This window comes from Takifugu rubripes, chromosome 13 (genome assembly GCF_901000725.2).
Source record: "Takifugu rubripes chromosome 13, fTakRub1.2, whole genome shotgun sequence".
Classification (NCBI taxonomy): domain Eukaryota; kingdom Metazoa; phylum Chordata; class Actinopteri; order Tetraodontiformes; family Tetraodontidae; genus Takifugu; species Takifugu rubripes.
This window is the reverse complement of record NC_042297.1, coordinates 9,391,567-9,416,256: the sequence shown is the minus strand read 5'-3', so window position 1 is coordinate 9,416,256 and position 24,690 is coordinate 9,391,567. Positions and strand designations below refer to the sequence as shown.

The 24,690-nt window shown below is 43.6% G+C and overlaps 1 protein-coding gene across 1 annotated transcript in view; it reads left to right on the top strand.

The window, feature by feature from the left end:
- The window catches only part of hcn4 (hyperpolarization activated cyclic nucleotide-gated potassium channel 4), a 46,649-nt gene that overhangs the window by 13,622 nt on the left and 8,337 nt on the right, over nt 1-24,690 (top strand). The window contains exons 3-6 of the mRNA XM_029846663.1: nt 8,686-8,847; nt 11,839-12,057; nt 19,862-20,008; nt 20,110-20,350. Of these exons, the coding sequence (XP_029702523.1) occupies nt 8,686-8,847; nt 11,839-12,057; nt 19,862-20,008; nt 20,110-20,350 (769 nt within the window). The remainder of the gene's footprint in view (nt 1-8,685; nt 8,848-11,838; nt 12,058-19,861; nt 20,009-20,109; nt 20,351-24,690) is intronic.

Genomic DNA, 24,690 nt, shown 5'->3' with positions numbered 1-24,690 from the left:
ATGTCTCAGAGATGGCTGCTGCTTCTGATTACACCCAGCCGTGAAAGCAGTGAAGAGGCTCTTTTGCTGTACCCAAGTCACCAATAAGTTGATGAATGCTGGGATGCTGATTAGCATTTTTCCCTCTGTGAGCCCATCCAGCTAGCAGTGGGACCGCAAACGCCAGAGGCACCGCTGCTACAGCGAGCATGATTATAATTACAGCAGTAATTATAGAAGTTTCCTCTGCTGTCACATGATTGGCGTTGTTGCCAAGACTCCGAGGTAAAAGGTGCAAAGTGAAGAATTAGAGCGCCAGCATGGAGTCAATCAACATATTCTTCACTATGAGGATAATACGGCCAGTCAGGCCTGGAGGGCAATATGAGAGATGACTGGAAGATAAACACATCTTAGCAAAAAGCTCGATCAGGCGCAGTCGTGCTACACGACCTGTGCCATTGGAATAGTTCAAACTGTGCTGTTCTTTATTCTGACTCTGAGCCTTGCCCTTCCCGTAGATACAAGATAGATGACAGCCTATAGATATGCATGGGTTCTATTGGTCAGGGGTTAGTTAGCATCTCCACCTACCGCAGTGGAGATTTTATCCTTTTCTTCCTGTCCGCAGAAGCTAATAAACAGCTGCACAGTAGAGCTGGATAATAAAAGAGGTTCTTTTTAAAAAAAAAGAAATTATTAAGACACAGAGTATGTCACATATTTTCTAATTTGTTTTTGGTATCGCCTTTTAAAATGCACAACAGACCACTTAACTGGGATTTTTCTTTTGGGCCTAATGTCACATTCATATGTTAACAATGCTGTATTGATATCCAATAATTAGCTTGTTTGCGCACAGCAGCTCTCGGATAGTCGGCGGGTTTGTTCACCTGAGTGCCTGACATCACAGGGACAATTGGGGAGGTTGAATAGCAGGTTGATTGCCAATCAAACAGCCGCAGACCTGCCCGCAGGCTTTAAAAGTTTCCTCTCTTTCAAGTATTCCGTCGTCGCTGTGGGTAGAACCGTGCGAGAGCGGTGACACTGATCACGCACGACCTCTGTCACGCCATTTCAAAGATGGGAAAAGTTCAGATGAAGCATTGGGGAGCGCTACAGCAGCGGGGATCAGGAGGAGGCAAATTGTGACTACTGACATAAATTATTCTGATGTGATCTATGAGAAGTAGGCATTATCTTGAATTCATTTCTGGTTTTTTGGGTAGGGATGACGTCATCGTTGCTCGGGCGTGAACAAAACATGCTTCCTTTAAGAAGCTTCATTTTAAAAGTGACATTTTCACACATTTTAACCACATATCACAGGTATCGTATTGCTTCAGCCCAGCTTTTCCTTCACCTTCTGAAGCAGCGGCAGCTCCTTTAGCGAGCTGCCATTTACAGGTTTTATGTGTGTGTGTGAGAGAGAGTGTGCATGTTTTGTTGATGAACGCTAGCAGGGCAGATAAAGTGAAAGGCCAGCTTAGCTCCAGCACCAGAGTCCTCCAAAGGCAACCTCACAGAAATGTCATCTGTCAGTGATGAATAACTTGGTGCCGGGGTCTCATCTCCCGACTGACTTTTGGACCTTTCCTATTGACACCTGCAGCTCAGACGAGGTGTCGTAATCTCTTGATACTTTTTTTTTTTTGCATGAGGGTCTCAGAGGATGTTGTGACTTGATTTGCAGCAGTTTTTGTTAGAGCCGTTCCAATAAAAACTGCACTATTAAAGCATATACGACCCTGATTTAATGGCTATTACATGTTTGTTTAGATGGTGTACCAACAGTCCAGCAAGTGGGAGGTCCTGTCCCTCAGTGGTCCTGTCCCTCAGGTCCTGTCCGTCAGTGGTCCTGTCCCTCAGGTCCTGTCCCTCAGTGGTCCTGTCCCTCAGGTCCTGTCCCTCAGTGGTCCTGTCCCTCAGGTCCCAGTCTACTCTCAATCTGAAGGTTGATGATGTTGCAGTCACAGCACGGGTCCATCCAGTTGCTTTAGACAATTAAATTAATTTTGTTTATGTTGTGCATGGTTGCGTTTTCACCGCTGGAAACAAGGAGGTGTCTTTACAATTTCCATGGGTGCTGTACACCCACAGGAGACTTTGAGGATTCAGCGATCATGTCTGTGTTATTGTGAGCACACATCCATGAAGGTGATTATTTTCCATTTAAAGTAAAAAAAAAAGATTTTAAAAGAGCCAGCGGATTTCTTGTTATAGCGGATGCTAATCTTTCTCATAAAAAGCTGCAGACCCCTGTTATCCTAACAGTGCATGAAAAGCTGATTTATATTTATCTTAATTCACAAAATATCTCCAAGCTATAAATAGCCCTGCACAAATTCATTTGGCCTTTTTGTTCGAGTGAGTGGGGGCTTCATTTCCGCAGTGAGAAGTCACACAGAGGACACTTCTTCCAGGAAGCGTCAAATGCGGCTCGGTGCGCAACACTGCGTGGTTTCATGCTTCACGAAGTGATACTATTGGGAGCAACTTTTAAATTAGAATCTGTTCGTCACACAGCCGCTGCTGTGAATAAAGCTCTTTAAGATTTCATTACAATACGGCCGCATGTATCATCAGCCTGGGAGGCAGGACAAACCGAAAACAGGGACGAAACCATCATCAGATGCATCGCAATTAGAGACTGGGGAGATGGACACTGTTCAGAGCCAGTACAAATAAGGGCATAAAACAAAACAGCTGGAGAATTAGTGCCCCATCAAGACCTCTAAAGGCCTTGTCAAAAGCTGACTGTGGTAATTATTGGCTGCCTCACTCAGAGAAATGTGTTACATTGCTTAGTACAGCCTATTGCAGCTTTATGGGCCAGTCCGACACACTGCAAATCTTTCATAATCCATCAGGGACAGTTTGCTAAATCCCACGCAGCAGCGTCCTTGGTCATTTCATGAGTGAAATGAGAATCAGTCCAGTGGATGTCAAAGCACTGAATTTGCTCAAGTCTCTTAAAGGGAACCAGGAAAAGACCGTCCTCAAGGTTCTCAAAAATTGGCTTAGTTGACAGGTCAAGGAGAGGTCACCGTTGAGGAGCCGACCTGGATGTCTGTGGCAGAATGTCATAGACCTTTATTGTGGCACCAAAACCCCGTTGGACTGTCAGGAAGAGAAGAAATATCAGGGGGTTGTTCTGGGTGGGCGTTGGTGTATCGTCTATTTTAAATGGGATAGGATGCAAATGTTCTGCGCCATTGTTGCATTTTCTTTTGCAGAACGTATCAAGAGAGCGATCTTATCCTCACTGACAGCAATCATGAGCATGAGACTGAGAGTCGCCTGTTATTACAATGAAGAGTTTTATGTTGTTCCTGATCAATGTCGTATTCTCTGGGGGAGCGCGCTCTTTTGAAAGACACAGCTGTGTTTGTGTCCTTGAGCGTGATCTTCACCCAAACCTTGAATCTGAATAAAGGTGTCTAATAATGCTCCAGGTCAACCAAATGGATGGCGCGGATGACTGCAAACCTACATCTCTTCTCTGTCTACACGTCTATCTACACAATCCTTACAGTGAAAACTGTATAAACAAGACAATACCACTCCTAATGTGCTATTCAGGATCCGGATGAACGTCCTCGTCAATTGGGACATTCAAGAGAACATCTAAATCTAAAAGCTGGAATGGTCCTCAAATATTTCAGCAGCTAACGTGACGTCTGTACAATCACGTCATGCTCATCTCCTCAAACACTCTAATCCATATCCAGAGAGGAGATTGTGACATAAGTAAAGCAAATACTCCCCGGCAGCTCAGGATCTTCGATGTCCTTTTTTATTGCAGCTATCATAAATGAGCTCTGATTACTTCCATTTCCTTTTCTAAACACTCCAGATTTCAGGCTGCTGAATGCTGTTTGCAAACACAGGGTGTTTTCTGGTGGCGGTGACTATATGCCAGCGATTACAGTAATATACTGCACATAATGGCATTACATGTGTGTGTGCACATCCCCCACACACATGCACGTTTCCTCCGTCTCCTTCTGTCAGTTTCCTCTTGTCAGCTTTTATCTGGATAAAAATAAGACTGTGGCCGGATATTCCCCTCATTTGAGTCGTCTCCTTTTGACGAATCGGTGACTTGGATGAGATGAGTCATCCCGTTAAATCAGATTCAAAGCAGCACGCTAATGTCTACGCTCTGAGGGCTTCCTCCCTGTCTACAACATGAACATCTGGAGCGGCGAACCATCGTTTTTAGGGTGGCCAGAGGAGAATTTATGTGGCCTTTGCAGAAAAGGGGACAATGACTCGAGAAACTTGTGCCACGGAGCCAGTGTTTGTTCATTAAAGGTGGCAGAACATCTATTTCTATGAATATTTATGGTTCCCCTGTCAAAACGCCACAGTTAGAGGTCAGTGAAAGGATGGGGCACTGGGTAAAAGTTTGCATGTTTCTGCTCTGCGACTCAGGAGAAGGAGTGAGGCGCCTTTCGTTTCCGCTCAGTACATCTTTGCAAAAATATTGAAATGAGCGAAATCAGCTAATCAGCCCCCTGCTCACTGACCCATTACCTTGGCCAAGGACTGCTCTATCTGTGATAAGAAGAGCTGGAAGAATAGATTTAATGGGCTATTATTGAGCACACAATGAGGCTCGCCAGCAGTGGTGACAGGTCCTCAAAACTCTGAATACGCCTGGTGTGATATCAATACTCGCGGAGGATTTGCTTAAAAACTAGAATACAAAAAAAACGTGTAATTCTGCCCAAACCCAGTGGCACAGCTTGGTAGGAAGCGCTGTGAAAGGGTTTTTTTGTGATCCAAGCCCTCCAGGCCTGTTTAGACAGATGATGGAAGGGCTATCCCAGCGGTCCACTCCCAGGCCTCCTTCTCATTCTCCACGTTTACCACGGCAGCGCGAGCGTGACATTTTCGTCGGGGGCATTTAAAGTGAGAAATCAAACCCCTGCCAACGTCATCGCGTACGATTAAAACTGAGACATGCACAGATTGATTTAGTTTAGTTACTCATTAGTGATTACAGGATGGTGCAGCATGTTGCTCTATGGACTGGATTTGATAATACGTGTTCAGACTTAAACGCTGTTTAAGTTGATAGATGACTTCAAAGTCGCTGCGTCAAAGTGTGAAACTGTATTGCAATATTTAACAATATTACGTGATTAAATTGTAAAGTTGTGCAGTCGGTTGAAAAGATGCTCCTAAATGAAAAGCCCATTTATTTATTCTTTTTCTCTCATTAGCATGCCACATAGCAAAGTGCAGTCAAACCCAAAAGCAAATGTCGGTAAAGGTCATCTTTTGAGGTCACACAATGAAAAAAACAAAAGGGGGGGGGTAGCTGAAGTATTCCTCTTTTCTCTTTCGTGCCAAGCATTCATCATCATTAGCAGCACGAGCTGCAAACACCAGATGCCTCAGACGAGTGCTACATCAACTGTGTCTGGGCAGCCACCATCAGCACCGTGGGACATATGCATCTATTTTCTTTCACCTGGATCGCACTGTTCTCCATCCATCTGCTGGAGATGACTCGGCAGCTGCCTCCTGGGCCTGATCGCTGCCTCGCAAAGTTCCCAAAGATTCGTTTTTATGGCTTTCTTTTTGTACTTACCTTTAGCGTTGCTTCCATGATGATCAGATGGACTGACTGTGATTTTAGACGAGCTACTACTGCTGACAACGCGAAACCTATCACTATCATTTCATTAGCATCCTTTGACTGTTTTCCTCACGGTGGATAATGTGGCTTTACCCACAGGATGACTGTTGCTTATTTACTGCCTTGTCATGTTGTTTTATGAGTTACATTTATGGAACAACTACATTGCAGTCAAGGTCAAAGTGGTTTGACCCATGGTTCTGCTCTAAAAAGGCCTCCTGTACAAGGGAACCAATAGGCCCCCCCTTGAGGAAGTGTTGTGTACCCTCATCAATCAAAACGCTCTTGTTTATGCTGATGCTAATACAGCCAAGCTCTCGGCGTGTCCCTATCAATTAAAACAAAGTGCTGGGCAATCCATCATTCTGGGTGTAACACACCGTGTTGCTAAAGTTGATTGTATGCAAAATGTTCATTTAGCGTTTCATATGCATCCTTGCTACTGTGCAGTCCATGTTTCTTTGTTAAACATGTAGCTGCTTTCTAATGTCCTTCAAATGAAATGAAAGGGATTTGAGGTTTGCCTCAAAACATTGATTCTTTGATAAAGTTTAAACCCTCTAAAAGAACCCATCTCTGGAGCTATTTAATTTTTAACTTTCTGCCCAGTGTGGAAGTATTTGAAATGATTGCAGCTGTAAAAGGAGATAGGGGCATCACCTTCTTCCCTGACAGTTTGGGTTACAAACTGAAGATTTGCATGGCATTACTCATGACAGTTCCTGCAGCGTCTATTCTCCTCACAGTGGTTAAAGTGCCCAAGGTCCTTTGAGGGCATGTCTACTGTAGGAACATAGCAGAAGTTATTGTTGCACAGTAATGAGTCACTGGGGCTGCGCCCCAAGATAGCGGAGAGAATTTATCCTACTTGAGAGAGGCACTGATGCTGTGGAGGGCCTGATAGTGTTCAGTGTACTGACAGGTTCAAGAACAACCCGCGACACACTGAAGACAATAAATTTCATGCTTCATAAGGAGAGACGCCTCCTCAGATGAACCAGTGCAAAGATTTAGCACATTTGAAAAGATGACGTGAAGAGAATCAGCATGATTCCACAAAACAGCAGTTTTCAGTTTTTTTAATGGCAGCTACGCCGGCTTCTCTTAAAAGTCAGTGTGGTGCTCTTTAAATTTTAATACTTCATCATTGCAAGTGAACACAAACCATGTTGTAGCAAACCCAGTGAGGTGGCTGCTAGAAGTTGGGTTTGAGGTTGGAAAGATGTGGGTTTAGTCCCTGTTTTTATATAACACATTTCACAAATGCGAAGAGGTACCTCATGATTTATTCAGTCAGCCAGAGAGTGAATTTAGCACACTTATGCTATTAACTACAGCCCATGAGCTGATGTGATGTAGACAAGAGGCTTTATTTGTTGCTGTGATTACACAAATGGTAGTTTGCCTACACCTGGAGAAAAAGTGGTGGTTGCAGACAGAGCAGGTCCTGCAAGGTGAGTGAATCAGTGCAGGTGGGGTGAAAGTGCCCAGGGCGACACATTTTGAACAAAAGGCCCAGTATTGAAAAAATAAGATAAAGGCAGAAGATGAGAGAAGGAGGAATGCGTAATGTTGCTGAGCAGGGACGCTTGCATCCACTCTGAGATAGCGTCGTGTGCCACTCCTCACCTGGGCATATTTTCTTGGGCATTCCTCTCGCTCTGTGCTTGCTTGTTGACGGAGGTAAATTCATGCGAATTGATGGACGCGGCACTGTTGCAGCTCACCGGTCGCTGCCAGCCTCCACTTCAACGAGCACAACGAACTGAAAAATACACAGATGCACTCTTTGAGATGAAAAGAGGAAAAAACAAGCATTCCCAGTCATTTTAATGACAAGGATTCAAGATGAGTGACAGCCGTGTCTTCATCGTGCTCTCCTCCACTGCCAATGGAGGACATTGATAAAAGATCCCCCCCCCCCCCCCCCCACTCAAAAGAGCTTAAAAGTCACTGAGTGGATATTAATAAGGAGTGGAGTGGTTAACGGCTCGCAACACGGTCTTCAATGGGATTAAGAGGCAATTGAATGGTGGAGGCCATTAAAAACCACATCAGCCGAGAAGCTGGAGCGTCTTCTGTGTATATTTAACATTAGGATTAACAAACCGAGCCTGTGAACACCCTCACCCCAGGAGGGCAGCCACTGCTGCCCATGTACCATTATTGTGTTTGCAAGTGGCTGCAGATAAAGAGCCATTCTGCAGCAGGGGAGGTGAAGCTCCAGTCTGAACCCAGTGGACCACTTTCACTACAGCCACATCTGCATCCACTACAATTAAACTGGTTAAAGACTCAAGGGTTTAAAGTGCATCCCCTTCTCATTCCAGTCTCTTTGCCTTCTCTTGCATTTACATTTCCCCCAAATTATAGCTTGGATGTGTGGTGTGTGTGACATAAAGCAAACTGTTGAATGACCCCTTTGATTTTCTTCTATCGTCGAATTCATCCACACCTGTAATTTATCAATAACTAGAACAAGGTTTGGAGGCTCTCTTCCTTCAACTACATTGTTTCAATATAACATTGAATAATTCATCAGTATACGTCAAATACATGATGTGTGTTTGTTTATTTATTTATGAGAAGTTTCTGAATGAAATAAATGTCTCTAAGTATTTACAAGTATTAACAAAAGTCACTTATGAAGTTCAATTTCTCAAGCCAAATCTTCACCTTTTTGGTAGAGAGACGACTATTAAAAATGTTTTAGAGAAGCAAATTGTATATTATAAATTATAATGATAAATTATTATCCTCAAACCTGTTAAACAAATGTAATGTAATTTTTTGTTCTGTGATGTCTTTGTTTTTGTTTTATTTATTCTTATCATTATAACACAATTGTACTTTTTCCCTCTTGATTTATTATTTTTGGTATTTAATTTAATTCTGTGATGTTTTTCCCCTCCCAAAACCATAAAATCATTTTAACAAAAAACACACAATATAATCAAAAACACATTTAACAGAATCTGTCTATTATTTTTTAAAAATTACCCAGAATGCCTGTTTCTTTTCTGTTTCCTGCTTCCTTTGGCTCCACCCCTTTTTAGATCTTCCACATGACCTACGACCTGGCCAGCGCCATGGTGCGGATAGTCAACCTGATTGGTATGATGCTGCTGCTGTGTCACTGGGACGGCTGCCTGCAGTTCCTGGTGCCGATGCTGCAGGACTTCCCTGCCGACTGCTGGGTGTCCAAAAATAAGATGGTGGTAAGTGGCTCTCCTGGGCAGATTCCTCCTGCCTGTTTGAATCACATTATGTCCTGTCATATCTTATCCATCAGCTCCAGTAATTACTGGTCTCAAACCCTTTTGCAAAGAACGCTTCACCTCTCTGTCGTCTGAAGTCCCAGATCAAATAAATCTATCTGCTACATTTAGCCACATTTATTCAATTTACTGATTGTTTTTATTTATTCAGAGCTTACAGCAATGCCCCCGAGGCTGTGTGGGGGGATATTGATTTTCCCAGTAGGATGGGGAGCCCTCCAGTCAATATTGGTCCAATATTGACTGCTTCTAGTGAGCACTCATGCTGCGCTGTAATTTTGCTGTATTGTCAAGGCAGCTGCAGGAGGAGAAGCCGTTTAAAGCTCGGCCAGCTTTCAAATTCTTCCTCTTATGTAAGACAAGTGTTGGACATGTGTGTGACTCACCCTGAGCTCATGTTAATACCGTGTAAAAGAATGCGGTTCCAAAGCAAGCAGACTTGATGCCGTGTCATCCGAGGGGCCCTCAGCAGAGATTGATCGGGCACCGGCGATGCTGCGCTCTCCAGCGAAGCGGAGCAATAAATCCACACGTATTTAACCCTTCTGGAACGCAGCTGGGGCCGCTAATTTCCCAACTGATGCATGATCAATGTGCATGACAATTTGTGAGTCAAATAGTAAGTGGAGAGCTTTCCTGTGGTCCCATATTCATGATAAAGTCCAGGCTGCCGGTTCGTTCTCTTCTGCCTTCAGTGGGTTTTCTGGGAACATTTAACTCAGACCTGGTTTATGTGATAATTGGTCTGTTTATTAGTATTAATTTAACAATTAATTTGAATGATTCCACGGCGAGTAATGATTTCTTGACCCCCTCTCCCATTAGGAGGGTGCTGCTATATCTCTAAATGAGTCGCCAGCTCATCGCAGGGCCCTATGTGACCATTTTGGGGTTTTGCTACCTTGCCCAAGGGTACCTTGGCTGTACTGTGAAGGTAATCTGGCACCTCCCATGCTACTAGAGCACCTCCCATCTTTTGTCCTCACCGGGGCTTGAACTGAGAACCCTCCGCTTCTTAACCCAGTCCCTTACAGAGCGAGCTCCTACTCAATTTTTTAAAATAAATTTTATATTTTTACATGAATCAAAAATTGCCACTGCTGTGGATTACATGAATAACACGCTCATTCGTTCATTCATTGGTGCATGTAAACACAGGTCTAGGGCATAAATAAACAGCCAACCTCCTCCAATAAAGCAGACACTTAAAACACACAAAGACATCTAATTATGTGCACTGGAATAGTTGTAACTCTTTAAACTGCGGGGGAATAAAACAGCAACTGTAAGGAACTTTTCATTATTGCCCAAACCAGATTGTAATCAGCCGCGTGCTCGCCTCTGCGTGCTAGAGCAGATGTCACATGAGTTGTTCCATCGCTCAAGGTATGATGTATTTGGTTCATCATGCCTCGCTGCCTCCCTGACATGCTGGCTTGTTATATTTAATCACAAGAAATGACAGATGTTGGAAACCACTGTCCCCTGAGATGTTTCACACGTTATCTAATTTCTCTGTGTTTTCCATACCTGCGTGTGCAGAGGTGCACGGCGTCTGGTGTGACAGTTTGAGTGAGGAAAATCATTTTGGAGATAAATTGTTGTTACAATCCCCTTGTTCCTCAGTTTTATCACTAGTTTAAAAGGGAAGTTGCAAAGGGATTATATTTAGTTACGCAAGGCTGAGCTGTCAGGAAATATAATGTAAACTGTGGCTCGTGATTAAGGCGGAGGATTAAGATTTAATGTGATACGTCTGTTGTTTCAGTTGCAGTGAAATTAAGGGCTAAGCTGTTTGTTTCGCTCAGACCGACATTCTAATGCACTTACCTCTACTTCCTGATGGTGCCAACAAAGAAAACGCATGTCTTGCGTTAAATGTTTCAGGAATAGGGGCTCACATGCCAAATTGCCTTGTCGCGACCCGAATCCAGGCACTTGTAACGAGATTATATTTGGACGTTTTCTGTCCAACCTCCGTCTCAGCTGTGTTCCCAACATTCCCACTAAAGTGGCGCTGGCAGACGCTGCCAATGCTGAGGCCCTGGGACACGGGCAGCAGCGCTCAGTGTACTCGCTCTGAAATCCCGTGTGATGGATGTATCCTCTCATTAACATCAAAACGGAGTTTGTTGTGTTTTACGGCGTCTAATTAACTAATTAAATGCAATACATTCAAGAATCTTTGTGACAGCGGAGCAACTCTTTCTTTCTGAACGCGTGCAGAGTGATCAGACCGGAAATGTGATCCCTCACATTTGTTTGATGTGAAATGGCAGATAGTGACAGTGATTTTTGCACGGTGGAGGCTGATCCGCTCCTGATTGGAATCATTAAGAATCTTCTTTTACAGTAGCTGTGCCGTTATCTTGCTGGGTCATCGCTCCTTACCTTTTGAGGGGGGCTGCCCGCATAAAATGTCTCTCTCTCTCAACTGTGGAAATGAGTTTGAAAGCAATTTGGACATGTCACCCCCAGGAGAGAGTTGATATTGATTTGCCACGAACTACCACCGGGATATAAAGGAAAGGGGCCAATTTATCTACAAATGAGAAAGCTCACAGATAAATCGCTTTTTTTTTTCTTTCCCAAAAAGCTGACCTACTTACTGTCATGCAACCCTCCACTCGCGTTCCATTCTCAGGGCTCTGTTTTAGGCTCTTGCCCAAATGTCGGCTTGCTCCAACTGTTTGCATATTGAAAAGTGTGTTTCACTCTGCCAGCTGCTCCTTTTTGGACCAAGACAGTGTGAAGTGGACAGCTGCCATTAGTTTTGGCTTAAATAATTGTGTGTGTGTGTGTGTGTGTGTGTGTGTGTGTGTCTCCACGGGTGCTGATTGACCTTTAATGTGCCGTCACCCTACGTAAGAGGGCGCGAGAGATAGACGATGCGTTCACCCTAACTCACCTTGTCTCCTCTGTTTCATCCAGAATGACACATGGGGACAGCAGTACTCCTACGCACTTTTCAAAGCTATGAGCCACATGCTGTGTATCGGCTATGGCATGTACCCACCGGTGGGCATGACAGACGTGTGGCTGACCATCCTCAGCATGATCGTGGGTGCTACCTGCTACGCCATGTTTGTGGGCCACGCCACAGCGCTGATTCAGTCCCTGGACTCATCTCGACGGCAATACCAGGAAAAGGTGAGTCACAATGTTGTGTTACAGGAAAGGTGAAGTTGAGGGCTAAATGGCTGTTTGAATATAATGAAATGTAGTCATTTAATTAACATCCATTGGAGTCATGGGTATCAACTGTAATGAAACTTTGAGAGCAGCCTATAATCTAACTAATGGAGGTGGCAGATGTTGCTTAGGGTTTCCTATGTCAACACATAAGTCACCATTGAATCAAATGCTCTGGAAATGAGTCCCCTTTCTCCTGCCGTTTGTGAAAATTCAGGCTCTTTTGAGAAAAATGTAGGCTTAATTGTCTATGACTGGTTATGCAGTTGGGCATGAATATGGAAAAAAGAAAATCTAGGCTAGCTTATCATATGACAGAGCAGGTAAGCACCAGCTACAGGTGGGAGACAGGAAAAAAAGCAAATGCAGGGTGAGCAAAATTATACATTGATTTTTTTCCCCAAGTGTAATCAATAAAAATAACTGGGCTGAAGCAATTTGATAGAAAAGTATTTTTGCTCAGTTGTTAGAGGTCCCTTATGCTGCTATAAGAAATCTTAAAAATATAATATGATGAGCAGGAAAACCAAAATACTTAGTTTTTCGTGTCAATTGTTTCACTGACAACTACCTGCACACTCCCCCGGGATTCCACAAAGCAGCCTTTCATCATTGGCCGGTGGAGTTTAGTCACCTCAAGGAGTTCCTGACAGCTGGCTGTGGTGAGGGAGTGATGGGAGGGGATGATCCAAGGAGACAAAGGCTCTAGAGACGCCCAAGCAAGAGTAGGAAAAAAGAAAAGCAAAGAAGAACAAAGTGCTCAAACATCCAGGAGCTGTTTTCCACCAGGTTCTGGCCAATTCTCACCAACGTTGGGTCCCGATTAATGGCAGTAATCTCACTGGCAGTTAAATGGAAGGGGTCACTCTTCCATCCTAGTATCCTACCAGTACTCTACTGGTCGGATTTGTGATGCCAAGTTAACAGCCGGAATTTCTGGACACCAGTCAGGATTTGCTGCCATTTTGGGGTTCCCCCTTAAAATGTGTTAAGAACCCCACAGTCAGTTAAAAGGGCTTCCCCGTGTTCCAGCAGCAGCTGCCAGCAGAGAGGTTATTATTGCAGACCAGGATGAATTTTTAAGAGGTGGATTCTCTCATTTATCTTTCTGGAGGCCTCAGTGATAAGGCTCTCTCTAGGTACTCACCACGGTAAATGGTTTTCTTGCTCTGGGAGCCACATGGTGGTAATTTCTACTGTACTGTACACAGCAATGCTTTAGTCTCATCAAAGCTAGCTCCTTCAAAGACCTAAACCTTCTCCATAATTGGCCCTCATGTCATTTGTGTGACAATCAAATCAGCTTCCCCTGAGATTTCACGCTGCTTTTTCCATGTCAGGCTGATTCCATAATCCAACCACTCAAGATGTGGACAGTCTAACGGTCACCCCCAAGAGTTTTCAAGGGACAGGTGGTTGATTTCAAATGGTCACTGGGTTTCAATGAGAGGGACTGTTGTTCCTGTCTGCTGGAAACTAGCCTGGACAATTTGGAAATCCAATATAGTCCAGTGCACCATCAAGCTTAATAAAAATGTCTTCTGTACCTGTCCCTGTGCTTCTGAGTCAGTCATCAATTTAAAAAAGAAAGGTTGCTATGGGAACCATAACAGTATCTACCATTTTGCTGCAGGGTCCATCATTTAAAGAACAGGAAGCATTATTAGTTTAGTTGAGATTAGTGCAGTCTCCTCCTGTATTGTTAAAATATTTTGAAAATGGGATTTAGGAACATTATTTTTCATATATATTTACTTCAAATGTCACTCAAGAATAGACTCTACTGACATCACCATGAACTCGAATCAGTTCAGATCAACTTTATTTTTAGTGTCTGTTACAGTCAACATAGTCTCCAGAAGCTTTACAGAAACCCAGAGCCTGACCCCCAGCAAGCAACAATGGCAAGAAAAAACAGTTTTTAAAAGGAGGAAACCTGGGTAAAGGAGGAGCGGGGGGCAGACAGAGGAAAGAATAGGCATATATGCAAATACATTAAGTACAAGGAGGAATCAAATGCCATAGCTGAGCAGGTCAGGGGTCACCTGGCCTCACCTGGTCTCATCTGGGCCCACTAGTGCCCCCTAGCATGCACCAAGAGAACTGCTGCATCACCTGGTACTCTTCACTGGGGTTGTGAGATAGCTGAGAACAGGAAACAGGTTACACACATACATTATATATTAACTAATCTATGGAAAGGTGGCATATATTAAAGGTGTTTGAAACATTTAACTTACAGAGCTCTCACCCTGCTTCTCTTTCCTGTATTTGAATGGAAAATATGAAAATCCAGTGATTTTTAATTTTAAAAAATTGTTCTGGTTAAATAGAAAATAATTTTATGGTTAAACCATTGGATATACTGTATATAACAATAGAATTGTATTTGTTGATAATAATTTTATTTGTTGATGACATAATCAATAATCACAAGGCAGAAATTCTACTCTTGTTTCTACAGTGTCATAAATATATTGTACAATAAATGATTTATACCTTAAAACTGAGTCAGGTTTTGAGGTTGGATTCAGTGCAGAGGTGGTCAAGAATGATTGTTGCGCTAAATTCAGTTAGAGATGGGCTAACAGCATCCTCCCTTAATGAAAAATCTCAACAGAAATTCTTGGTACAGCTCCCTCATTGCATATTCCTGGAGTCCATCTCGCTTCATTTATCGAAATAAATAAACAATTTTTGTCTGGGTAAATATTGAAAGTGCCACTTGATTCGTTTCAACAAAACTGGTGACAAAAGTGCTAAATGTTTCAGTAAGGTTGAAAACGTGCTGCGTGGCCACGATGAAACACCATCTGTACAGTTCACATGTTGAGGTGACTTCGACAGCCACTGTAGTTACGAAGCTAATCAGTGAATAGCAACTGCCACAAGCCCCTGGGAGAGCGTAATGGGGAAAGTCTTCAAAGTACACCAATGAGAAGAAGAAAGGAGGGGAGATTTGCCATCAAAGATGTTGGAAATTATCATCAGAAAGCCTCGGTTTAATCTTTCCTGAATAGATTTCTTTTACAATGTGGCACCATGTGATAAATGCCTGGGCTGTCAGAAGCTTGCAAGCAGACTCAAATAAGCTCTTGAAAGGAATCTGTCCCCGTGTTAACTATTACACAAAGCAGAGAGCGCAACAATCACACTAAATACCAGGAGTTGGAGTACGGCTCCTGCTGAGATGAAAAATATCTTTATTAGTCTCATTTTCAGTCTGCTAAATATATATTCCTGATAGCGGGCTTTTGCTGCGTGTAAACACAGCCTCTGGGAAACTGAATAATGAAATGTCTTCATAGTCTACCTCTTTGCAATGCAATTTGTAGCAGATGCATCTGACAGCATGGGTTAGATTGGCCTTACATCCAATCCGAATTGAAAAGAGAACATTTGAAAGTGGACATGATGTAGCAGCTGGTCCTAGCATCCATATTTTCAGGTTAAAGCGGGCAGACGGCATTTGTATCCTGTTATTATTTTTTCCTTTTTTTCTCTTTAAAATGGATCTTTGGACAGAGGTTTGCATCACACCCTGGTCTCTGTAATGTCACATGAATCACAGACCTGGGATTACACCTTGCCTGCTATTAAAAAGCACATTTTTGTGGAACTTACATGCTTTCATGTTCCATTTACATACAGGGATGGCTGTTTATTTAGCACAATTTGAAAATGGGAAGTCATCCTGATAATAAGAGTTTTCTTGTAATAAAGCCAGGGGGCTGCATCGATGGAGAGAAAAAGAAACAACTTTAGATGGTTTAACATTGATGCATATCTCATCAGGATTCTCACCAGCAGCAGCCAGAACATTACATCATCAACATTACACATCAAAACCAGTGATTTACATCATTTGCATAGACTTGTTTAAACTCTGGGGGGAATCTCTTCAGGTTTTCTGTCAGCAGCTGGTAACAGAGCAGAATTGATGGGGCTCATGCCGTGCGTGTCATGCACATCATGGCTCTCTTCCTTCTGGAACGCTGCAGGCTATCTAAAATGGCTCACTGCGGTGGCATTAGGCCAGGCTCTGGTTCGGCGTTATAGATGCAAAGTAAGTGCAATTACTCGCACAATTGTAATGTTGTGTTCGCACTGATTTCATGTGAAAGACGGAGGGTGATCCGTCGCTTCTCACACCCCCAGTTCTGCTGCAGCGCAGTTAGAAACGGCGTGAGCCAGGATGGGTTAAGAATCTGACAGTGTCCCACGAGGTTTTTTTCCTCTTGTCTCAAGCATGATGAGCCCCCATTATCACACAAAGAGAATTACATCTCCAGATTGGGGGCACAAGATGGCTGTACATGTGACTGCGCATACAGGGAAGCCTCCACTCCGGCTCTCTGTAAGCCGGCGATTATCTGTCACGATGGTCCTTGACAGTGGGAATGCATACAGTAGGCAGAGAAGGGGATGGGGATGCCAAACAAAAGCCATAATCTCATTCATTTGTAGGTAATGTGTGTCTTGTCTCATTTTAGAGAATCTCTCTGATCCTTTTCACTCATGATTCATGCACATTATTAATAATTTGTGATTACTGAGAAAAGTTCTCTTTGTTGTTAAAGAAATCAGGGGCGGCTCTTGGGATTTGTTCATGTCAAGCGTGTTGTGGCAAGCCAGCCCCAGATGGGTTTATAAGGAAACAGCGCTGAGCTGTTGCAGCCCCTCCCCTTTAAAACTCCAATTAACACTTTACAATTAAACAGTTCTCTTGAGGGAATAGTTCATAAAACACTCAGGAATAATTATTCCAAGTAAAAAGGCTCCAGAGCTCTTTTGTCCACTCACTCAAACTCCCTGTTAAGACCTTTTGCAAATACATTTGGACTGAATTTGCACCTGAATAAAAGGAGGAAACTAGTAATAATTAAGAGGAACATGCACAAAGACTGTACCCTACTGTACAATGGTAAACAAAGAGGTTTCAGACATAGACAGGACTTCCTAAAGCTTTTCAGCAGCCATTTTCCTATAGAATCAACACATGTAGAGCCGTCAACATGTTGAGAAGTTGAACTCTCATGTTGCTTGATAATAGGTGCTGTTCTCATAAGACAAGACTGAGGACATTAAATAAAACCCCTATTTCCTCTGTGTCTCATGCAAAAGTGCACGTACTAGACTGGGGGTGTGACCAAGTGGTGCCTCACCATTAGATGCTTTAACTATAACCACATAAGGACTGGTAGGGTTTTCTGAAACACTTCCATAGCAGAGTTTCACTCTGCAACATGGAGGCGCTGATGTGTGCAGGTATTTTACATATGTAACCCCACATGTGTGGTTGTACTGATCAATGTTTAATAACAATGTCACCCTAAGGCTGTGTGTTTAAGTGATGTAATGTTAGCAAGTTATAATTCCAAGCAGAGCAGGGTTGCATTAAATTAGTTCTCCTGCAGTAAGGTCAATTAAAGTAATTCTGCGGCAGACATCACAGGCAGTCAATTAATTTTGGCACCCCACGGCAAAAACATGAATCGGGGCCTGTGACTCCAGCATATTACTGAAAATCGTATATGAACATCTGGTGCAAAGTGATACTAAATTCAAGTCACTATGTTTTCATACTTTTATACTCTATGCCACAGTCCAAGGTTGCAGACATGGAGACAGAGAGCATCGTAGAAAATAAATGTTTAGAAAGTATAATTAAGCGGCTGACATTTCTTATGGGACGTGAATTATTCATCTTTATATGGTAAAAGTATTTGCATAGAGCAGCACGAGAGTAAAGGGAATTGGACACAAATGAAAAGCCACATAAAAGAGCAGAGAGATGGAAAGAATAGGAGGTGATCAGAGCTGATAATAAATATGGAGAAGCAGACAAAGTAGCGGTACAATAAAGATCTGCAGTGTGGGCATAGTGCAGGATGTGAGGAGGTGGACACACATGGAGACTCCGGCCTGTATGTCAATGGAAATTCAAAGAGGATCAATCTGGTGTGCTCACCTACGCAGAGTTTGAGCATCCACCCTGCAGCCTGCAGTCACAGCGGGATGATTACCGTTTTGAAGCTCACCATGAGTTGATTTAGCTGAGTATTGCAGCTCCTGGCAGCAGTCAGGTGGCAGCTGAGCAGCAATGAGTTAATTTCTTGTCACAGGGGGGAGTTATGAGAACATCACAACCCCAGGAGGACGCGGGACCCCCATGCCCCCCACGAGCCTCGTCTTTACATCCCTCTCAGCTGCGCTTCAGAAAGCGTGCACGATTAGCCCACATGCAACACGGAGCTACTGTGTTGAAGCACTCATCAAATGGAACTTTATCTTGCATTTTTCTTCTTGGCTAATGTCCTTTCATGCTGGGAGGTTGAGGTCATTGTGGTAAATAATGAGTCCTTTAGAACATCCTGATAGTGTTTGGGAGACTTTCTGAAAGTGATCTTAATCCTTTGAAACAAAGTGCCACGCTATGGTGCACCTCATGCCAGCCACATAAAGAGATTAGAGAAGACACAGACGGGTTACACCTTCTTCACTCCGCCATCGCAGGCCGACACGCCATCTTGGATGCAACACTCGGCAGCCAATGAAGCTGCAGCAGGAGACGACGGTTCATTTATGCTACAGGGATGGCGGGGATAGAAAAACTCCAACCCTGACCCCAGGGCAGGACTCATCCGTCTCCCCATACAGTCACAAACAACGAATCTCTGAAAGCAGCTTCCCCCTTCTAATCTGCCACATCCATATTACTTCTTTACTGTGTTACATTTCTAATAGATCCTCCGCTTATGATCTCCCGCCAAGATTAGCAGTGACAGGGGAGAGGGAGACATCTGAGGTCAGCCCTGTCATTGAGCTGCAGCACTGCTGGCAGCCTGCAAATGCTGATCAAAGAGCAGTATTGCAGTGTTAATGGTTAATTTTCATTTTCTTTATGTTTTCCCTCACCGAGGGCCAAGGATTCTGCTGTTATTATTCCCAAGGTGCTCCTGCTCTCCTTTGATGTAGAACACTGCTGTAGGAGGTCCAGAATCAATGCAGATTTTGTTATTTTTATTTATTTTTACTATTTAAAGACAAATACAATGGCTTTATTGTCTGGCTTTTTTTTAACTTCATTTTGTATTTTATTATGTTTTATTCTAATCTCAACCATGTTTGCAAGAACACACACATACATATACAATATATGAACCAAACATGAATGTGTCTCTGAGGTGTCACCTTGTCTTCTTTTATGTTTTTCTCTGTTGGCTCTAGCTTAAAAGTGCTATGGTTGAATTTGTAATTATGTCATACTTCACTTTGAACCAACACACATTCACGTCCTCATACACTTAAGATGCAAGCCAATTGAAACATTACTTTTCAATAAATCCATGTAAAATTACAATAACTTTAATTTATGGATGTTAAAGATGAGATGCAAGTTTTCAGAGTTGGTTTCACTTAGACTGTCACTGAATTATGCCATGGCCTCAAAACCTGTAAAAGCTTTCCTACTTGATGCTCTGAATAAGATGCCAAGAGGGGGGTATGACCAGTGATGAGCATGGAGAGGTTCCCGTTGTGCAGGAAGGTTCATAATGAAGAGCTGTGTGAATTTGTGATTAGACTTAGATCAGAGTAATGTGAAGGAAAAAAAAAAAAAAACGAGTCGCCTGTTCATACAGTATCTCCGTGTTGTCGGGAGTCTGACCTCAGCTCCCGCTGCTCCCTCTGGTTGTGTATCAGTCTCCAGGTTTATGGCCTGAGACTAACCTCATTGTTGTGCGTCTCTGTGTCCCCGCAGTACAAACAGGTGGAGCAGTACATGTCCTTTCACAAGCTGCCGGCGGACATGAGGCAGAGGATCCACGACTACTACGAGCACCGTTACCAGGGAAAGATGTTCGACGAGGAGAGCATCCTGGGAGAGCTGAACGAACCGCTCCGAGAGGTAGGATCCGCGGTCCCATCTCTTATTCATTTAGAATAAAACCCACAGATCGTTTCCCCGCTGTTATTCTAACGGGTGTGACGGTTGTCACCCTCCCACAGGAAATCATCAATTTTAACTGTCGGAAGCTGGTGGCGTCCATGCCTTTGTTCGCCAACGCTGATCCGAACTTTGTCACCTCCATGCTCACCAAGCTGAGGTTTGAAGTGTTTCAACCGGGGGATTACATCATCAGAGAGGGCACGATCGGCAAGAAGATGTACTTCATCCAGCACGGGGTTGTCAGCGTTTTAACCAAAGGCAACAAAGAGACTAAGCTTTCAGACGGCTCGTACTTTGGAGGTAAGATGGGCGGCTGCTGCACCCGGACGACAAACCCAAAAGGTCACATAAACACACATTTCTGCACCGCTTTAATATTAATACCGCTGTCCTTTAGCACCTAAAGAGGTCAGCCCGGATTTGAATTTTGATTCGCTGTGGCATGAGGCTGTTTCGTCGCCGTGGTCATGCGATGCTGTGTTCTGCAGAGTTTGTCACCTCGTATAAAATCCTGCAGGGCTTTTCATTCGTCAGGCATGCCGTTAAATGTACAGGAAATCTGTGACGAAAATAGTGGTTGCTGTAGCACAAAATTAAGAACTGAGCATTGAGGGGTCAGGGGTGAGACAGCTGCGAAATTGCACCGCATATGAAGGCAAGAAGCTAGCGTTGATGATGTAGTTTACTTATGTTATGGTTCTTATCATGCAGTCCTCCCATCGTCCCACTGAGCCTGCGACACAGTATAGGAGACAATGCTCTCAAACTGCCCTCACTAAATAGCAATTAATTTGCCCAGTGACAGTGTATCGTTTAGACCACACTGTTAAGTAATGAGAAATTGTGGCAAAGCATTTAACAGCACATGACCCGGCAGTGGAAGTTTAATTATGCCTCGCCTGCTCAAGTCTATTTCCGTGCCCTCTCTCCAGGGCGCCGGGGGGGGGGGGGGGGGAGGGTTCCAAAAGAAATAATGAAAAGATGGCAGGCAATCTATCGCTAGACACGCCAAAACTAATCAACATTAGACGTTGTGGCCCCGGTTCTCTCTGGGGCCTTGCAGTTTAAATGTTGTCCCAACGTGTTCGCTCAGCGTCCGGAGCGGCCAGCGACCTTATAGATTGGCTCCGGCGATCTTCCTCCTCATTGTTTCTGGCTCGTTTACGTCGCGAATGTCGTTTTTTTGTTTGTTTGTTTTTACACATTATCAGCAAAAAGCTTGGATTTGATTGCACTCTGACTGTTGCTGGCATCATCACTGGCCACTCCTCACAAGGCTGAGGATGGGAGCCAGTCAGGTAGGCCTAAAGCCACTGGGAGTATGTCACCAAACACGGCTTAGTCATTCATGAAATTAATTGGTGCAAGATCAGCATGTAAAGTATGCAGCATATGTGGAGCTCAGTCTGATAGTCACGTTCAGCGGGCAGGACGTGAAACGCCAAAGGAATGCATTAAGTGATGGGAACACTTCATCACTCGGGATTTTTTTACCTCTATATTGGGCAAATTATCAGAATGAATCGCCAATGCTGACTTTCCAGTTTTGTCTCCAGTGTACGGAAGGACAGCAGGATGCTCTTCGCCATTCTTGCCACAGTTTAGCGCTGTGTAATTTGCTAATTAGTTGACAAGCTAAATTATTTGCACTTGTATGAACTGAGCAGGGTGCTCCAGTCTGTTAGCTTTGGATTGATTCGAGCTGGGAAACCTGAAGTCTAAAATGGACGCGACGTGTGCTGGATGGGAGTGTCGACTGGGCACACGGCAATCCACTGGAGAGGGGAAATGTAATGTGACTGCAGCGCTAACGCCAAGGGACACATGGATCACTGCCAAGTCCGCTCGCTGGATGCTCTGGGCTCGGCAAGAAAACCCTCCACCACCCCCACCTCCACTTGACTCTGTCTTTCCTCGTAGCTCAGTGGACACACTTCTCCAAAGAGCACCTCCGTTGCCCCATCGGTGCCCAGACAGAGAAGGTTTTTGTGTTGCCACAGTTCATCCTTTGTTCATCCTGCAGTAGTTGGTGTGTTGCCAGTGGAAGCTGCATCTGCCTCTTGTTTGGAGTGGAGCCCAGTGACCTTGTGGTGGGCTTGCGTATCAGCCAGAGGTGCTTATCAAATGCTGCCTCTGATCGCGCTCTTAAGATGGTTTCATTCTACCTTAAAGAGAGGGGCCTGTTGTTGTCTTCTGGGTAAGAGAGGTGCTGGAGATGGTGACTGCACAATCCACTTTCTCCTGTGTCAGCTTTATTCAATTTCTATTACTGTAATCCGTAGTCCTCTCAGTCCCAGTTGGGCAGCTAAAATCCCGTCCTTCACGTGTACAAAATTCACGTTGCAGCTTCCATTCACTCACTATACATGTTTGGCCCAGCCTGAATGTCTTGTTTCATATTTGTCTTTGAATGAATTCTTGTATATTTGTGATAATGTTGGGTAAAATTCCCAACTGGATTTGTCCCCGTGCTCATTTTCATGTCGTGATAACTTAGTCCTCTCCAAAACTCTGATGGGATGCTAATGCTTGCCAGTTTCCATCCCGACATGCGATGTCCTCAAGTGAAAATGAAAGGAGCTGCTGTGCCACTCTTAGTCCCTCCCAGTTTCTTGCAAATTCCGCTCTGTTCTCTCCTCGAATTGATTGTTTGAGGAGTTTCTGGTGCGAACAGTTACATCCTGTCAGCCAAACAACAGATGAGCTAGCATGTTGATATACATTTTTCAGCAAATTCTAAGTCAGATTGTGCTAATCATACTTTCTGTATCGTGCAGTGAAGCTGGATATAAATCTGCATCCATTTCCGTGACTGTTATTTTTTCCCATGTATTATAATATAGCAGTAAGCGTCTTAAATAGAATTATGCTGCTGAGTTTATAGCTCACCTGAGCTATAAATGCTGCCTGCAATTGGACAGTTGAGCAGCTGTGAATGTGACATCAGCAAAGCACTGGCATGCATCAGATATCCTATGTTTGCATGCCGGCCAAATGGGAGGTGTTTACCACGCTATGCTAATACTGTGAGGAAGTAAGCAGAGCTTGTCATGGGGAATCAGGGAGTCCAAAATGGATATTTCAAGAGTTAGGGAATGTCGGCTTTGTAGACTGGGGGCTGTGTTGGGGAGGAAGATAAGAGTTGACAGCAAAACTCAGGATCCAGGTGAGTTTTGCCAGACCAGGCTGCAGGACACAGATACTTTATCACAGACCAAGCAGTCCTGCTCATACACATTAGTTCATATCCTTGCATACTTTTGAGAGGATGACGAGTGCGTCCACAAAACGAAATGCAGATGTGGAAAAGGAGAATCAAACTCTAAAGGCCAGAATTTGCATTGTCTCAGGTGTGTGTGTGTGTGTGTACACGCGTGGTGAACATGGAACATGCTTGCTGCATCAGCTGGGTTCTGTTTAGCATGCACTTTATTTTCCTATTTTTTACTGAAATGGTAAAAAAATCTTTGGACACCGTTGTATATTTCTAAAAACAGAGCATTTTTGGAGGACCAGCCAGGCCCCAGATGAAGCTTTAATCCAAATTCATTATGCGCATTATAATTGCATTTAGGTGTGATATTGTTGTGAAGGGTACGAAATCACTTGGGCAAATCACAGTGAAATTATTTCTACTGATTTGATATTACCTCTGAAAATATTGCTTTTTTAATCATCGGTGTTCTTTTGGGTGCCTACTGGCAGGAACAGGTTTAATAAGCTATTGATCTTCATGACCTAGGCCTCAGATAGTAGCAACAATGAAAAAGTACACGCATATCTGCACTTTAAATGCTTGTTCATTTTCTCGATTTAGTCGACATCAAACTAAGCTGCACACAGTCCTGCAAAATGGAATTTTCCCTCGCAGCCCTGTCGCTGATGGTGTGAAACCAGCTGGTTTCTCACACTGAGGGAACATCATGACCTATTATGGTGCCTTCATATGAGGTAGTGTTTAATGTATTCACCTAAATAGTTCATACGGTTGACATAACATACTATTGCTGGGTCAGGATAGCATGATCTGACATTTTGCTGCATTTTGCTTGAGTTTAAGACAACAGCGGTACAAAAATGCATAAGAGGAATTATTATATGCCTTATTCGCATTTAGATTTTTGTTGGGGCACAAAATACACACAAAGTTTTTTTTTTTTATTAACATGCACATTTATTCATAGCCTGTATAATTAAATAGTGCAACGAATTTGGGTTAAAGAAGAAGGCAGCAATGCAAATTCCGATATAGGACGGCAAAAACCCACAGATGACGTCACTCAGTTCCTCTATAGAGTTGCCGGTCACGAATGTGTAAAGAGCGGCTTGGCCCTGTATGTCTAAGAGCTGTGAGAGCGGGCGTAAGGACTCGAGGGGGAGCGTCTCTCCAGTAAAAGCTCGGGACACGTGGGCTGTTACATCCAACACAACAGCACATGTGTGTTTTCACCAAGGTCGTGGCGCATGATGTCATAGTCTCCTTTCCCTGAGCAACATTCAATTTTAATTGACATCTTTCATTTTTGATGAGCGCTTTGTCACTTAAGTGCGTAAAATTAAAAAAAAGTCACAGTCAGAACAAAGTTGCAGCCTCTCTTGCAGACTTTGCTCTGTTAAAGGGTGCTTTTTCACCAAAATAT